The sequence below is a fragment of the Salmo salar genome, chromosome ssa20, assembly GCF_905237065.1.
Source record: "Salmo salar chromosome ssa20, Ssal_v3.1, whole genome shotgun sequence".
NCBI lineage: Eukaryota > Metazoa > Chordata > Actinopteri > Salmoniformes > Salmonidae > Salmo > Salmo salar.
This window is the reverse complement of record NC_059461.1, coordinates 91764253-91782919: the sequence shown is the minus strand read 5'-3', so window position 1 is coordinate 91782919 and position 18667 is coordinate 91764253. Positions and strand designations below refer to the sequence as shown.

At 44.4% G+C, this 18667-nt stretch overlaps 1 protein-coding gene across 1 annotated transcript in view; it reads right to left on the bottom strand.

Moving 5' to 3' along the window:
• Nucleotides 1–18667, bottom strand: part of LOC106581552 (LHFPL tetraspan subfamily member 6 protein) — a 160654-nt gene that overhangs the window by 138543 nt on the left and 3444 nt on the right. The window contains exon 2 of the mRNA XM_045704121.1: nucleotides 12847–13395. Coding sequence (XP_045560077.1) covers nucleotides 12847–13231 — 385 coding nt within the window. The 5' untranslated portion in view covers nucleotides 13232–13395. The remainder of the gene's footprint in view (nucleotides 1–12846; nucleotides 13396–18667) is intronic.

The window sequence follows — 18667 nt, the reverse complement described above, 5'->3', positions numbered from 1 at the left end:
CTGACGAGCCCGACGTGAATGATATACTGCTTTCCCGGGAACAGGCCCAGATCCCCGTGATCTGCGTGAAGTGGAGGCGGAGAAAAAAGGGCCAGAGGGCGGGGCTGCCTTCTGAGAATTCGTAGGGGATCGAATAAACCCCCACTTCCTTCCAGTCTGCTAGCAAACGTGCAAAATAAAATCGATGACCTACGAGGAAGATTAAACTACAAACGGGACATTCAAAACTTTAATATCTTATGCTTTACAGAGTCGTTGTTGAACAACAACATTATCAACATACAGCTGGCTGGTTATACGCCGTACCGGCAGGATAGAACAGCGGCGTCTGGTAAGACAAGGGACGGCGGACTATGTATTTTTGTAAATAACAGCTGGTGCACCAAATCTAAGGATGTTTTGAAGTTTTGCTCACCTGAGGTAGAGTATCTCATGATAAGCTGTAGACCACACTTTCTACCTAGAGAGTTTTCACCTGTATTTTTCCGTAGCTGTTTACATACCACCAAAGAATGATGCTGGCACTAAGACTGCACTCAATGAGCTGTATTCCGCCATAAGCAAACAGGAAAACGCTCACCCAGAGGCGGCGCTCCTAGTGGCCGGAGGACTTTAATGCAGGGAAACTCAAATCCGTTTGGCCCAATCTCTACTAGCATGTTAAATGTGCAACCAGAGGGAAAAAAACTCAGGACCACCTTCTACTCCACACACAGAGACACATACAAAGCGCTCCCTCACCCTCCATTTGGCAAATCTGACCATAGTTCTATCCTTCTGATTCCTGCTTCCAAGCAAAAATGAAAGCAGGAAGCACCAGTGACTCGATCAATAAAAAAGTGGTCAGATGAAGCAGATGCTAAACTACATGACTGTTTTACTAGCACAGACTAGAATGTGTTCCGGGATTCCTCAGATGGCATTGAGGAGTACACCACCTCAGTCATCGGCTTCATCAGTAAGTGCATCAATGACGTCGTCTCCACAGTGACCGTACATACATACCCCAACCAGAAGCCATGGATTACAGGCAACATCCGCACTGATCTAAAGGCTAGAGCTGCCACTTTCAAGGAGTGAGAATGCAATTCATTGACTACAGCTCAGCATTCAACACATAGTGCCCTCAAAGCTCATCAAAAAGCTAAGGACCCTGGGACTAAACACCTCGCTCTGCAACTGGATCCTGGACTTCCTGACGGGCCGCCCCCAGGTGGTGAGGGTAGGTATCAACACATCTGCCACACTGATCCTCAACATAGGGGCCCCTCAGGGGTGCGTGCTCAGTCCCCTCCTGTACTCCCTGTTCACTCATGACTGCACGGCCAGGCACGACTCCAACACCATCATTAAGTTTGCAGATGACACAACAGTGGTAGGCCTGATCACCGACAACAACGAGACAGCCTATAGGGAGGAGGTCAGAGACCTGGCCGTGTGGTGCCCGGACAACAACCTCTCCCTCAATGTGATCAAGACAAAGGAGATGATTGTGGACTACAGGAAAAGGAGGATCGAGCACGCCCCCATTCTCATCGACTGGGCTGTAGTGGAGCAGGTTGAGAGCTTCAAGTTCCTTGGTGTCCACATCACCAACAAACTATCATGGTCCAAACACACCAAGACAGTTGTGAAGAGGGCACGACAAAACCTATTCCCCCTCAGGAGACTGAAAAGATTTGGCATGGGTCTTCAGATTCTCAAAAGTTTCTACAGCTGCACCATCGAGAGCATCCTGACTGGTTGCATCCCTGCCTGGTATGGCAACTGCTCGGCCTCCAACCACAAGGCACTACAGAGGGTAGTGCATAAGGCCCAGTACATCACTGGGGCTAAGCTTCCTGCCATCCAGGACCTCTATACCAGGCGGTGTCAGAGGAAGGCCCTAAAAATTGTCAAAGACTCCAGCCACCCTAGTTATAGACCATTCTCTCTGCTACCGCACGGCAAATGGTACCGGAGCGCCAAGTCTAGGTCCAAGAGGCTTCTAAACAGCTTCTACCCCCAAGCCATAAGACTCCTGAACATCTAATCAAATGGCTACCCGGACTATTTGCATTACTTTTATTTCTTATTCTTACTTATATTGTTTTTTAAACTGCATTGTTGGTTAGGGGCTCGTAAGTAAGCGTTTCACTGTGAGGTCTACACCTGTTGTATTCGGCGCACGTGACTAATAACATTTGATTGAAATCATTCAAATCTACTTATAAAGCCCTTTTAAATCAGCAGTTATTCCAAAGTGTTGTCACAACTCATCTGAATCAAACATGAGAGATCTTACTTAAATGCAGGCTGTGAAAGAAACCACATGCTCCCAATTACAGTAGCAGTAATTCACTTCTCTTCAGTCATTCTCCTGTCTTCCCTGAGCCTGGCTGTGACGGGGTAATAGCAGAGAGGCAAACCACAGAATGTGTGTGAATGGTTAAACTTAACGAGAGAGCCAGAGCACCACAACTTCTTACACCAGCAGAGAAGAGAGATGGGAGAGAGAGAGAGAACGAGAGAGAGATAAAGAGAGAGAGAATGAGAGAGAGAACGAGGTTAAACTTAACGAGAGAGCCAGAGCACCACAACTTCTTACACCAGCAGAGAAGAGAGATGGGAGAGAGAGAGAGAACGAGAGAGAGATAAAGAGAGAGAGAATGAGAGAGAGAACGAGGTTAAACTTAACGAGAGAGCCAGAGCACCACAACTTCTTACACCAGCAGAGAAGAGAAGAGAGAGGGGAGAGAGAGAGAGAACGAGAGAGAGATAAAGAGAGACAGAGAGAGAGAAAAAGAAAGAGAGAGAACGAGACACAGAGAACGAGAGACAGAGAGAGACACAGAGAGAAAGAGACAGAGAGACACACACAGAGAGAACGAGACAGAGAGAGAGAGAGAGAGACACACAGAGAGAAAGAGAGAAAGAGACAGAGAGACACACACAGAGAGAACGAGACAGAGAGAGAGAGCGAGAGAGAGACAAACAGAGAGAGAGACAGACAGAGAGAACGAGAGACAGAGAGAAACACACCGAGAGAGGAGAGAGAGGAGAGACAGAGAGAGAGAGACACACAGAGAGAAAGAGAGAAAGAGACAGAGACAAACAGAGAGAGAGACAGACAGACAGACAGAGAGAGAGAGAGAGAGAGAGAGAGAGAGAGAGAGAGAGAGAGAGAGAGAGTACACTGCCCACAAAATGAGGTGGAAACTGAGCAGCACTTCCTAACCTCCTGCCAAATGTATGACACATATTTCCCTCAGATTACACAGACCCACAAAGAATTTGAAAACAAATCCAATTTTGATAAACTCCCATATCTACTGGGTGAAATACCACAGTGTTCCATCACAGCAGTAAGATTTGTGACCTGTTGCAACAAGAAAAGGGCAACCAATGAAGAACAAACACCATTGTAAATACAACCTATATTTATGTTTATTTATTTTCCCTTGTGTACTTTAACTATTTGCACATAATATGACATTTGAAATGTCTTTATTATTTTGGAACTTTTGTGAGTGTAATGTTTACTGTTAATTTGTATTGTTTATTTCACTTTTGTTTATTATCTATTTCTGTAAGGAGTTGACGCTGGTAGACGAGAAGCAAATACAGGGAGTGAACATTTAATTAACAACAGGACATGAAACAGGACAGGACAGCGTTTGGACATGAAAACATAACGACATTAATGCTGACACAGTGAACCAACTGAGGAACAGACAGATATAGAAAGGGCAATCAACAAGGTGAAGGAGTCCAGGTGAGTCCAATGAGCAGTGACGCGCGTAATGAAGGGCAGCCTGGCGCCCGAGAGGGAGAGAGGGAGCAGGCGTGACAATTTCCCTTGCTCCTCAGAGAAGGAAGGGGAGGCCCATCCTCCTCAGTGAAATTTCATTAAAAAGTGATCATTTTTTACGATAAAACTACACTAAATATATTCATACGTCGCCAAATAAATGATTAAAACTGTTTTGTAATGAATGTCTACAGTAACTTCAACATCATTGTCTGGGGCAGCGTACAATAATTTTTTTGGGGACTTGTGCTGTGCTCACTTGAACAGGAAGGTGGGCGCGGTGGTCTTTTAGTCATCAAACTTTGTCATCATAGTCTGTCATTCTCTGGATTTATGGCGCTTTCAAGACAACTAGGAACTGGGGAGAAGAAAAAACAAGGTCAAATCATGATGAGGTCATTGATCTTCAGGTCGGAGCTCTAGAAAGAAGCCCGAGTTCCGAGATGGATGACCGTTCAAAACATATTTACAGTTAGAAACTCGTTTTTTCTCCGAGTTCCCAGTTGTCTTGAACTCCCTGATGTCAGATTTCCCAGTTCAGAGTTAATACTTGTTTTAAAAATCATCCTGGATTTTAAACTTAGAAAAGAGACCCTTAAAACACAGACTCGGCACCACACAGCCACTCCACTGAATAGCAGGCTAGTGATTGCTTTGCAATGCTTGCAGTTAGCCACCGATTCCTTCCAAACCACTCATTGTTGAATTTGCGATTACCAACTTGTTGTGTGATGTTTATGTCCAATGACCAATGAGCAACGATAGTTTCTATATCTATAATTTCTCTTCATAAGACAAGGATTGAAAAGGATTTGCCAGTAGATTGTCAACTTGATTCATGATGACTGCTAGCTAAGAATTTGGAAGTTCGACGTTGACATGATCAGTCCAATCAAAACATTAACCAACCCCTAGGCTCCGTATTTTCCCGCTGGCTGCCCCACCACCACAGAAAGCACTGAGCTAGGCTGAAACACCTGCATTTTGGAGCTGCTTTACTCAAGAAAACAAGAAAAAGACCATGTTTGTATGCGTCTTTATTTAACTCAAGGATTCTTAGAATATATATTTTTTTTTTTACGTTGTTTGCGAACTGATATGTGACACGTATTAATGCAAAAATAACATGCAAAACAGGCAACCCACCCAAAAAAAGGGTCTCAAAACAGCCCTGAATGTCGGGTCTCCACTGATCATAGAGAACCTTACCACGGATGATGCCACTGTGTCATGTTCAGACGGGTTCAAGGAAAAGCTGGAAGATGTTGATAAACAAAATTTACTTCTAACTTTTTTATATTATATTGGTAGTTACAGTCTTGTCCCATCGCTGCAACTCTGGAGAGGCGAAGGTCGAGATCCATGCGTCCTCCAAAACACGACCCAACCAAACCACACTGCTTCTTAACACAATGCCCACTTAACCCGAAAGCCAGCCACACCAACGTGTCGGAGGAAACACCGTACACTTGGTCGACCGTGTCAGCGTGCATGCGCCCGGCCCGCCACAAGAGTAGCTAGAGCGCGATGGAACAAGGACACCCAAACCCTCACCCTAACCCTAACCATAACCCGGACGACGCTGGGCCAATTGTGCGCTGCCGGCTTTGACAGAGCCTGGACTCGAACCAGGATCTCTAGTGGCCTTAGACCACTGCGCCACTCGGGAGGCATTACTTCTACCTTTTGAGGAGATATTTACTCACACAGATGTTGTGGTTGACATAGTGCAGCAGAAAGCCATGGATGTAGCCTACTGTAAGAGAAGAATAGAGAATCTGACAAGCAGAACAGAGGAACACAAGTCTGACGTAGCATTCAGTGCCATATATGAGAAGGCAGCAAGCGTAACAGAGGATCCAGACATCATTCACAGGAGGAAGCGCCAGGCAGGGCACTCAGGATGTTAGGCACACCTACCAAGGCACTGTATGACTCAATTCATGATAACATCAAGTCTCAGATAGCACAGAGGTACTAATGCCTGGACAGCATGCGATTCCTGAAGTTGTTAGATAAAAGTACATTTGATTCATTAAAAGAGAAAATCCTCAGATGATCCTCTGACAAAGTCTATTGCAGACCTATGGCCAGGAAGAGACTGAAAACAGAGCTGCAAATGTTTTTACGGAGGAGATTGAAGGGGCCAAAGCTGTGTGACGCAATCCTGCACTATAAGACCAGTGGACTTGATGAAGTGATGCACTGAGCTGTACAGGCTCATGTGCCTAGTTGCTACTACAGGGGCAACATCAGCTGGGATGGAGCAAAGCTTCTCCCGCCTCGAGAGGCTGAAGAACTGCTCTCGGAAACACTATGGGACAAGAGAGACTGGGGAACCTTGCAGTCCTATCTATAGAGAGGAGAATTCTTAAATCACTGCAGAAAAATCTTCACTGGTACGAGAAGACCATCGACCAGTTTGCCAACCAGACTAGGAGAAGAATGGACTTCATCTTTAAAGTAAGGCTTTAACATGGTTTTCCCCATTATAATAACGTTTACATTAGTTTAATTGTTAATGAAATTATGTTACCGATTTTGTAATGAATTGATATTCATTTTAATTTTGTTTTCAACAGTAATTCCCCCAAGCAACACCCATGGCCCTCTAAAGAACTGAACAGCCCCGTGACCTCTAAAGAACTGAACAGCCCCGTGACCTCTAAAGAACTGAACAGCCCCGTGACCTCTAAAGAACTGAACAGCCCCGTGACCTCTGGAGAACTGAACAGCCCCGTGACCTCTAAAGAACTGAACAGCCCCGTGACCTCTAAAGAACTGAACAGCCCCGTGACCTCAAAAGAACTGAACAGCCCCGTGACCTCAAAAGAACTGAACAGCCCCGTGACCTCTAAAGAACTGAACAGCCCTGTGACCTCTAAAGAACTGAACAGCCCCGTGACCTCAAAAGAACTGAACAGCCCCGTGACCTCTAAAGAACTGAACAGCCCCGTGACCTCTAAAGAACTGAACAGTCCCGTGACCTCTAAAGAACTGAACAGCCCCGTGACCTCTAAAGTACTGAACAGCCCCGTGACCTCAAAAGAACTGAACAGCCCCGTGACCTCTAAAGAACTGAACAGCCCCGTGACCTCTAAAGAACTGAACAGCCCCGTGACCTCTAAAGAACTGAACAGCCCCGTGACCTCTAAAGAACTGAACAGCCCCGTGACCTCTAAAGAACTGAACAGCCCCGTGACCTCTAAAGAACTGAACAGCCCCGTGACCTCTAAAGAACTGAACAGCCCCGTGATCTCTAAAGAACTGAACAGCCCCGTGACCTCTAAAGAACTGAACAGCCCCGTGACCTCTAAAGAACTGAACAGCCCCGTGACCTCTAAAGAACTGAACAGCCCCGTGACCTCTAAAGAACTGAACAGCCCCGTGACCTCTAAAGAACTGAACAGCCCCGTGACCTCTAAAGAACTGAACAGCCCTGTGACCCTCTAAAGAACTGAACAGCCCCGTGACCTCTAAAGAACTGAACAGCCCCGTGATCTCTAAAGAACTGAACAGCCCCGTGACCTCTAAAGAACTGAACAGCCCCGTGACCTCTAAAGAACTGAACAGCCCCGTGACCTCTAAAGAACTGAACAGCCCCGTGATCTCTAAAGAACTGAACAGCCCCGTGACCTCTAAAGAACTGAACAGCCCCGTGATCTCTAAAGAACTGAACAGCCCCGTGACCTCTAAAGAACTGAACGGTCTGTGACCCTCTGGAGAACTGAATCCCCCGGTCCTATGCTGTCTGTTATTCCCCATTTCCCAATCACATACACAAACACGATCACATTATTAGGGCTCCCTATGTGGCTCCCGAGTGGCGCAGCGGTCTAATGCACTGCATCTCAGTACTAGAGGCGTCACTACAGGTCCTGGTTCGATTCCAGGCTGTATCACAACCGGCCGTGATTTGGAGTCCCATAGGGCGGCGCACAATTGGCCCAGCGTCATCCGGGGTAGGCCGTCATTGTAAATAAGAATTTGTTCTTAACTGACTTGCCTAGTTAAATAAAGGTTAAATATTACACATCAATGTGATTTTACTCCTTGCTTGGACTAACTCATTCTTAGCTCTTTTGTCTAACTGTGTGTTGTTGTTTGTCTTTCCAGTCAAATCCTGTCCTGCCCTTTTAGTGGAGGAGTTGAGCTCATCTTTAACATCATCTATCCATGATGAACCTTTTTCTGCACTGAAGTCTCTGAACTCCTCAACCCCTGTCCTGCACTGAAGTCTCTGACCACCTCAACCCCTGTCCTGCACTGAAGTCTCTGAACACCTCACCCCCTGTCCTGCACTGAAGTCTCTGACCACCTCAACCCCTGTCCTGCACTGAAGTCTCTGAACACCTCACCCCCTGTCCTGCACTGAAGTCTCTAAACACCTCAACCCCTGTCCTGCACTGAAGTCTCTGAACACCTCACCCCCTGTCCTGCACTGAAGTCTCTAAACACCTCAACCCCTGTCCTGCACTGAAGTCTCTAAACACCTCAACCCCTGTCCTGCACTGAAGTCTCTGAACACCTCACCCCCTGTCCTGCACTGAAGTCTCTAAACACCTCAACCCCTGTCCTGCACTGAAGTCTCTGAACACCTCTACTCATGCCTTATACCCTCATTCAATCACTGCTGCCCTTCTCAACACTGTAAGTAGCCCTCTCATTCCCATTCCCCATAATATTTTACTATAAAAGTTTTTCGATTAAACGTTTTTTGGGTTAAAATAATTTGTCATTAATGATTTTTCGAATTCGCTTTGTCGTTCGGGTACACGCGTATACCATGGGTCTTCCATCCTCCTAAATGTTTCAAGTCACCAGCCTCCACGTATGTAAACATATATTTCCCATGCAAATAAAAGCCCCTTCGATTGAATAGAAATTGAATTGAGATGTAGAGAGAGAACTCTAAAGCCACATCATGACGCAGGAATATACTAAAGTGAGTTTGTAATAACATTACAATGCTTTCTGAGTGGCCACAGCCATCTATAACAGGTTCTCGCTCTAAATTCAATTTAAATTAAGGGGCTTTATTGGTATAAGACACATATGTTTTCATTGCCAGAGCAAGTGAACTAGATAATAAACAAAAGTGAAAATAAACAACAAAAATGAACAGTAAACATTGCACTCACAAATTACATTTTAAATGTTATATTATGTATATATTCAGTGTTGTAACGATGTGCAAATAGTTAAAGTGCAAAAGGGAAAATAAATAAACATAAATATGGGTTGTATTTACAATGGTGTTTGTTCTTCACTGGTTGCCCTTTTCTTGTGGCAACAGGTCACAAACCTTGCTGCTGTGATTGCACACTGTGGTATTTCACCCAGTAGATATGGGAGTTTATCAAAATTGGTTTTGTTTTTTAATTATTTGTGGGTCTGTGTAATCTGAGGGAAATATGTGTATCTAATGTGGTTATACATTTGGCAGGAGGTTAGGAAGTGCAGCTCAGTTTCCACCTCATTTTGTGGGCAGTGTTGCACACAGCCTGTTTTCTCTTGAGAGCCAAGTCTGCCTACGGCGGCCTTTCTCAATAGCAAGGCTACGCTCACTGAGTCTGTACATAGTCAAAGCTTTCCTTAAGTTTGGGTCAGTCACAGTGGTCAGGTATTCTGCCACTGTGTACTCTCTGTTTAGGGCTAGTTTGCCTTTGGCCTAGTTTTTTGTTTATTCTTTCCAATGTGTCAAGTAATTATCTTTTTGTATTCTCATGATTTGGTTGGGTCTAATTGTGTTGCTGTCCTGGGGGTCTGTGGGGTGTGTTTGTGTTTGTGAACAGAGCCCCAGGACCAGCCAGGTTAATTTCTCTAATGGTGTTGACTTTGTTATGGAAGGTTTGGGAATCGCTTCCTTTTAAGTGGTTGTAGAATTTAACTGCTCTTTTCTGGATTTTGATAATTGGTGGGTATTGGCCTAATTCTGCTCTGCATGCATTATTTGGTGTTTTACGTTGTACACAGAGGATATTTTTGTAGAATTCTGCATGCAGTCTCTCAATTTGGTGTTTGTCCCATTTTGTGAATTCCTGGTTGGTGAGCGGACCCCAGACCTCCCAACCATAAAGGGAAATGGGTTCTATAATGGATTCAAATATTTGTTTGCCAGATCCTAATTGGTATGTCGAATTGTATGTTTCTTTTGATGTATGTATCGTTTTTTGTGTGCTCTAGGGCAACGGTGTATACATAGAATTTGTATTTGTGGTCCTGGCAACTGGACCTTTATTGGAACACCATTATTTTTGTCTTCCTGAGATTTACTGTCAAGGGCCCAGGTCTGTCAGGGCCCAGGTTTGACAGAATCTGTGCAGAAGATCTAGGTGCTGCTGTAGGCCCTCCTTGGTTTGGGGACAGAAGCACCAGATTCTAGTAGGGTGCTTCAAACTGTTCTAGTGCCAATTCGCTGATATATACAGTTGAAGTCGGAAGTTTACATACATTTAGGTTGGAGTCATTAAAACTCGTTTTTCAACCACTCCACACATTTCTTGTTAACAAACTATAGTTTTGGCAAGTCGGTTAGGACATCTACTTTGTGCATGACACAAGTAATTTTTCCAACAATTGTTTACAGACAGATTATTTCACGTATAATTCACTGTTTGGAGGAAAAAGGGGGATGCTTGCAAGCCGAAGAACACCATCCCAACCGTGAAGCACGGGGGTGGCAGCATCATGTTGTGGGGGTGCTTTGTGGGGGAAATGATGTGGATATATTGAAGCAACATCTTAAGACATCAGTCAGGAAGTTAAAGCTTGGTCGCAAATGGGTCTTCCAAATGGACAATGACCCCAAGCATATTTCCAAAGTTGTGGCAAAATGGCTTAAGGACAACAAAGTCAAGGTATTGGAATGGCCATCACAAAGCCCTGACCTCAATCCTATAGAAAATGTGTGGGCAGAACTGAAAAAGCGTGTGCGAGCAAGGAGGCCTACAAACCTGACTCAGTTACACCAGCTCTGTCAGGAGGAATGGGCCAAAATTCACCCAACTTATTGTGGGAAACTTGTGGAAGGCTACCCGAAACGTTTGACCAAGTTAAACAATTTAAAGGCCATGCTACCAAATACTAATTGAGTGAATGTAAACTAATGACCCACTGGGAATGTGATGAAAGAAATAAAAGCTGAAATAAATCATTCTCTCTACTATTATTCTGACATTTCACATTCTTAAAATAAAGCGGTGATCCTAACTGACCTAAGACAGGGAATGTTTGTTTAGTGTTTTACAATTTTCCCCAGAAGTGGTTCGATTCTATGCATTCTTCAATTACATTGAGCTGATTTCTGACGGTTTTTGCATTCTTCATCAAACCATTTGTCATTGTTGTAAATTTTCTTAGGTTTTCTGATTTGATAGGGAAGCTGAGAGGTCAAATATACACTACCATTCAAAAGTGTGGGGTCACTTAGATATGTTCTTGTTTTTCAAAGAAAAGCTAATTTTTTTGTCCATTAATATAAAGTCAAATTGATCAGAAATACAGTGTAGACATTGTTAATGTTGTAAATGACTATGGTAGCTGGAAACGGGTGATTTTTAATGGAATATCTACATAGGTGTACAGAGGTCCATTATCAGCAACCATCACTCCTGTGTTCCAATGGCACGTTGTGTTAGCTAATCCAAGTTTATCATTTTAAAAGGCTAATTGATCATTAGAAAAGCCTTTTGCAATTATGTTAGCACAGCTGAAAACTGTTGTTCTGATTAAAGAAGCAATAAAACTGGCCTTTAGACTAGCTGAGTATCTGGAGCATTAGCATTTGTGGGTTCGATTACAGGCTCAAAATGGCCAGAAACAAATAACTTTCTTCTGAAACTCGTCAGTCTATTCTTGTTCTGAGACATGAAGGCTATTCCATGTGAGAAAATGCCAAGAAACTGAAGATCTCGTACAACGCTGTGTACTACTCCCTTCACAGAACAGTGCAAACTGGCTCTAACCAGAATAGAGAGAAGAGTGGGAGGCCCCAGTGCACAACTGAGCAAGAGGACAAGTACATTATAATGTCTAGTTTGAGAAACAGACGCCTCACAAGTCCTCAACTGGCAGCTTCATTAAATAGTACCCGCAAAACACCAGTCGACTCTGGGATGCTGGCACACATAACACACACACACACACACACACATTTATACAGACTACGCACTCACACACACACACACATACAATCTTCATTTATGCTGCTGCTACTCTGTTTATCATACTGATGCCTAGTAACCATACCCCTCTACATACATTACATGACCAACAGTAATATGTGGACACCTGCTTTTCCAACATCTCATTACAAAATCATGGGCATTAATATGGAGGTGGTCCCCCCTTTGCTGCTACAACAGCCTCCACTCTTCTGGGAAGGCTTTCCACAAGAGCACACTGATGTTGTGCGATTAGGCCTGGCTCGCAGTCAGCGTTCCAATTCATTAAATTGTCCCCGCAAAAACACCAGTCTCAACGTCAACAGTGAAGAGGCGACTCCGGGATGCTGGTCTTCTAGGCAGAGTTGCAAAGAAAAAGCCATATCTCAGAGTGGCCAATAAAAAGAAAACATTAAGATGGGCAAAAGAACACAGACACTGTCTAGAAGGCCAGCATCCCGGAGTCGCCTCTCCACATTTGCATTGCTTGCCGTTTAGGCTTTTAGTCTGGGTTTCTGAATGAACACTTTGTGACATCTTCTGATGTCAGGGCTTTACTACGAATGAAAAGAGGAAAGAGTATAACTGTTCAGTTTGAACCATTGAATCACAACAGTCTGTGATGGAGAGTTGAGGGACTTCTGGGGGTCAACTGAAGGAGAACTAGTCTCGGGTGACCAGACATCACACCGTAAACAACTGGGGGTTTTGGGCTAGTACAGAACCTGACGCCATTCACTATAGGTTCTAATGTAAACAGACATCAGGTTGTTAGTGGACTAACTCACTGTGAGAGAAAATAGAAGTTTGGAATAGAGACTTAAGGTGGTAGAGAACCGTTAGCCCCTTATGGAGTAAACAGAGAGAACAGTAGTGAACAGACTGACTCACCTCCAACGAACTGTATCCCGCCGGCCACACGTCCGATGGTCCTGGAGATGAGGTCAGAGATGCAACACCCCATGAGGGCTGTGAGGGCCACCAGGAGTAGCAGACCACAGCCCACTCCCGTCACCACCGTACAGATCCTCCACTCCAGACTAGGTATCCCTTGGAAGGAAGCATAACGCCCACACTGCTCCAGTATCACTGTGGCTTGGCTCTCCTCATCGCGCACCGGGTACGAGCACCGCCGGAAGGTGCCGAACGAGACCGGCTTGTCCATCTGGGAACCGAGCAGCCAGTAAGGCATGAAGAAGCCGACACAGGAGGCCGCGGCACAGAGCAGGGAGAGGAGGGTCCAGATTACACCAGCACAGGTCAGGCTGGAGGCCATGGTGTATGATGGGTCACAACTTCACTATTATATAGAACTAGAAGACAAAGTTGCCAGAATAGACTAAAAAGAGATTTAGCTTTTGTTGTGTTCTTGACTCCACCACGGGCCTAGACTACCACCATGTCTCTGTCTCTCCCCACGTACTGACTGACTTCTGTCCCCTGCAGAGAGAGAGAGAGAGAGAGAGAGAGAGAGAGAGAGAGAGAGAGAGTACACTGTAAAAAATAGAGACTCAAAACATCATGATTGTATAATGAAACCATTAAAAGCAGTGAACCTAATCTGAGATTTGGTGTTTGGAGGGTGTTTGAACGTAAACCCAATGTAAGTGATATGATACATATCATTTAACAGTACTGTGATTCAATACATCTGAACAACCTTCCATGTACAATCATCTGAATATAAAGACTCAGGTCAGAGACATTAGCATAATGGATAACTGGTGGATCGCATTGAACTCTGGGCTGAAGTTTTGTACAAGTTTTGTATAAGTGCTACTGCTAACATTAGCAGTCATTGCCTGTATTTTTTTTCACCATGAATTTGAAATATAATGCCATATTTCCCTTGACTTTCAAGAATATGAATATGATAAATATTTTACAGTTCTTTGAACTGTCTTAGTTTATTAATATAAAAATGTGAATGGCCTGTTAACGCTTTGCTGTTATTTGATCATTTGAAGATAAAGCATTTGAAGCTTCAAAATCATGTCTTGAAACATTTTTTTTTTTTTACTGCTGAATTATTATCCAGGGACAAACTTATTAATTTGTATTTTTCACAAAAACGATATATTTCTCTATATCCTTTGTTTGAGCATAAATGTGTACATTAGACCATTTGGATTTACCAATGAGGAGTTGACCAGAACACCATATTAGAGCAGGGAATATACAAAAAGAGGGACTTCAATTTACAGTGTTTAGAAACTCCAGAAGAAGATTCTTCACTAGACAGGAAACACCAAAATAGTGTTTTCAACCTTTTTCCTGGTTAGTTCTCTCAGTCTTCTACACAACTTTTGATTAAGTGGTGTTACAACACATCATGTCATGTTCCAGAACACCCTAGGATGACTGTTTCAATATACCTCAAATCTGTCTTATAACTCCCCCTGGGACTGCTGTGCTGAAGAAATATCAGCCCGCATAGAGAAGAATGGGATTGAACTTAACTTTCTAGAGTTTTCCCATTTAGTTAACACTATCAACATGTCACTTTACTGTGGGAATTGTGAATGAATCAACGCAAATATTAGCCACTTTCAATGCAACATACCGAAACAAAACGAACTTTGCAAGACTTAGTATGCAAAACAAACTATGCAAGAGTTTTGTTTTGTTGTAGGCAGAATGCATCAGAGTAGGATTCTATTGCATTGACACACACGACTCAACCCGTACTCTACACTGACCAGTGCGGCATAACCAATCACAGATGCAGTAGGCCTATATGCAAATAGACCACTGCCACAATGGATCTGTGCCATTCATGGTGAACTGGACTGTGTTTACAGCATGAGCGGTCGTGATTAGATGAGCTTGTTTTGAGATCAAACTGAGAGCTGCATGTAGCCACGTGTCCACATTTGTTCATATCCTTTGCTAGTTAGTGAGTTATTAGCCCAGTTATAAACCATTTGTGGTCAGCAATGGGTGAGTGATTTTCTTACAAGAGCACAAGACATCTTTGAAAAGCGAGTCAGGTAAAGAGCTTTTTTTTTATTATTAAAAGGGGCAGTGTTGTATTTTGAGAATGGCTTGGATAAGCTAAGTAAACAGAGAGTAGCATCATTTGTCTGATTCTCTGTAATAATGGCATGGGAATAATAATGCATATCATTTTGTAAAGTTTTGTTTCTTGCATCAAACAACACAACAACATTTTTAGTCACCTCCTTGTCTGAAGGACAAGTGGAGGATGGCCTGGTGTCAAGAAGGTCAGCAAAGAAGCCACTTCTCTCCAGGAAAAACATCAGGGACAGATTGATATTCTGCAAAAGGTACAGGGATTGGACTGCTGAGGACTGGGGTAAAGTCATTTTCTCTGATGAATCCATTTTCCGATTGTTTGGGGAATCCGGAAAAAAGCTTGTTCGGAGAAGACAAGGTGAGCGCAACCATCAGTCCTGTGTCATGCCAACAGTAAAGCATCCTGAGACCATTAATGTGTGGGGTTGCTTCTCAACCAAGGGAGTGGGCTCACTCACAATTTTGCCTAAGAACACAGCCATGAATAAAGAATGGTACCAACACATCCTCCGAGAGCAACTTCTCCCAACAATCCAGGAACAGTTTGGTGATGAACAGTGCCTTTTCCAGCATGATGGAGCACCTTGCCATGAGGCAAAAGTTATAACTAAGTGGCTCGGGAAACAAAACATCGATATTTTGGGTCCATGGCCAGGAAACTCCCCAGACCTTAATCCCATTGAGAACTTGTGGTCAATCCTCAAGAGGCAGGTGGAGAAACAAAAACCCACAAATTCTGACAAACTCCAAGCATTGATTATGCAAGAATGGGCTGCCATCAGTCAGGATGTGGCCCAGAAGTTAATTGACATCATGCCAGGGCGGATTGCAGAGGTCTTGAAAAAGAAGGGTCAACACCGCAAATATTGACTCTTTGCATCAACTTCATGTAATTGTCAATAAAAGCCTTTGACACTTATGAAATGCTTGTAGCTATACTTCAGTATTCCATAGTAACATCTGACAAAAATATCTAAAGACACTGAAGCAGCAAACTTTGTGAAAATTAATATTTGTGTCATTCTCAAAACTTTTGGCAATGACTGTACAGTCAATCACAGACTACAAAAAGAAAACCAGCCCCGTCACGGACCCCGATGTCTTGCTCCCAGACACACTAAACAACTTCTTTGCTCGCTTTGAGGACAATACAGTGCTACCGACACGGCCCACTACCAAAACCTGCAGGCTCTCCTTCACCGCAGCCAACGTGAGTAAAACATTTAAACGTGTTAACCCTCGCAAGGCTGCCAGCCCAGACGGCATCCCTACCCGTGTCCTCAGAGCATGCGCAGACCAGCTGGCTGATATGTTTACGGACATATTCAATCAATCCCTATCCCAGCCTGCTGTCCCCACGTGCTTCAAGAGGGCCACCCACCATTGTTCCTGTTCCCAAGAAAACTAAGGTAACTGAGCTAAACGACTATTGCCCCGTAGCACTTATTTCCGTCATCATGAAGTGCTTTGAGAGACTAGTCAAGGACCATATCACCTCCACCCTACCTGACACCCTAGACCCACTCCAATTTGCTTACCGCCCCAATAGGTCCACAGACAACGCAATCGCAATCACACTGCACACTGGCCTAACCCATCTGGACAAGAGGAATACCTATGTAAGAATGCTGTTCATCGAATACAGCTCAGCATTCAACACCATAGTCCCTCCAAACTCATCATTAAGCTCGAGACCCTGGGTCTCGACCCCGCCCTGTGCAACTGGGTCCTGGACTTCCTGACTGGCCGCCCCCAGGTGGTGAAGGTAGGAAACAACATCTCCACCCCGCTGATCCTCAACACTGGAGCCCCACAAGGTTGTGTTCACAGCCCCCTCCTGTACTCCCTGTTCACCCATTACTGCGTGGCCATGCACACCTCCAACTCAATCATCAAGTTTGCAGACGACACTACAGTGGTAGGCTTGATTACTAACAACGACAAGACGGCTACAGGGAGGAGGTGAGGGCCCTCGGAGTGTGGTGTCAGGAAAACAGCCTCACACTCAACGTCAACAAAGCAAAGGAGATGATCGTGGACTTCAGGAAACAGCAGAGGGAGCACCCCCCCATCCACATCGACGGGACAGTAGTGGAGAAGGTGGAAAGTTTTAAGTTCCTTGGCGTACACATCACGGACAAACTGAAATGGTCCAACCACACAGACAGCGTGGTGAAGAAGACGCAGCAGCGCTTCTTCAAACTGAAATTTGGCTTGTCACCAAAAACACTTACAAGGTTTTACAGATGCACAATCGAGAGCATCCTGTCGGGCTGTATCACCGCCTGGTACGGTATCTGCTCCGCCCACAGAGGGTAGTGAGGTCTGCACAACGCATCACCGGGGGCAAACTACCTGCCCTCGAGGACACCTACACCACCAGATGTCACATGAAGGCCAAAAAGATAATGAAGGACAACAACCACCCGAGCCACTGCCTGTTCACCCCTCTATCATCCAGAAGGTGAGGTCATTACAGGTGCATCAAAGCTGGGACCGAGAGACTGAAAAACAGCTTCTATCTCAAGGCCATCAGACTGTTAAACAGCCATCACTAACATTGAGTGGCTGCTGCCAACATACTGACTCAAATCTCAAGCCATTTTAATAATTAAAAATTGGATGTAATAAATGTAACACTAGTCACTTTAAACAATGCCACATTATATAATGTTTACATACCCTACATTACTCATCTCATATGTATATACTGTACTCTATACCATCTACTGCATCTTGCCTATGCCGTTCGGCCATCGCTCATTCATATATTTATATGTAGATATTCGTATTCATTCCTTTACACTTGTGTGTATAAGGTAGTTGTGAAATTGTTAGACTACTTGTTAGATATTACTGCACGGTCGGTACTAGAAGCACAAGCATTTTGCTACACCCGCATTACCATCTGCTAACCATGTGTACGTGACCAATACAATTTAATTTGATCTGTCATCATCGTTACGCTCACCAGCGCCTCATCAGACTCACCTGGACTCCATCACCTGCCTGATTACCTTCCCTATATCTGTCATCGTTATGCTCACCAGCGCCTCATCAGACTCACCTGGACTCCATCACCTGCCTGATTACCTTCCCTATATCTGTCATCGTCGTACCAGAGAAACCTACGCTCACCAGCGCCTCATCAGACTCACCTGGACTCCATCACCTGCCTGATTACCTTCCCTATATCTGTCATCGTTACGCTCACCAGCGCCTCATCAGACTCACCTGGACTCCATCACCTGCCTGATTACCTTCCCTATATCTGTCATCGTTAAGCTCACCAGCGCCTCATCAGACTCACCTGGACTCCATCACCTGCCTGATTACCTTCCCTATATCTGTCATCGTTAAGCTCACCAGCGCCTCATCAGACTCACCTGGACTCCATCACCTGCCTGATTACCTTCCCTATATCTGTCACTCCCTTTGGTTATTCCCCCAGGCGTTATTGTGTCTGTTTCCGTTGTTTCATGTCTTTACACTACTCCTGTTTCTTGTTTTGTTCCTTGTGTTATTTCTTATTAAAGTCACTCCTTGCTTCCCAACTCCCAGCGTACACGTTACATGCTGCTACCAGACTGTTATTATACTGCTCAATTTATACACTTGCCCCTCATCTCCCCCTTCCCAAATACACGTGTAAATATTGGGACTATAAATTATGCCT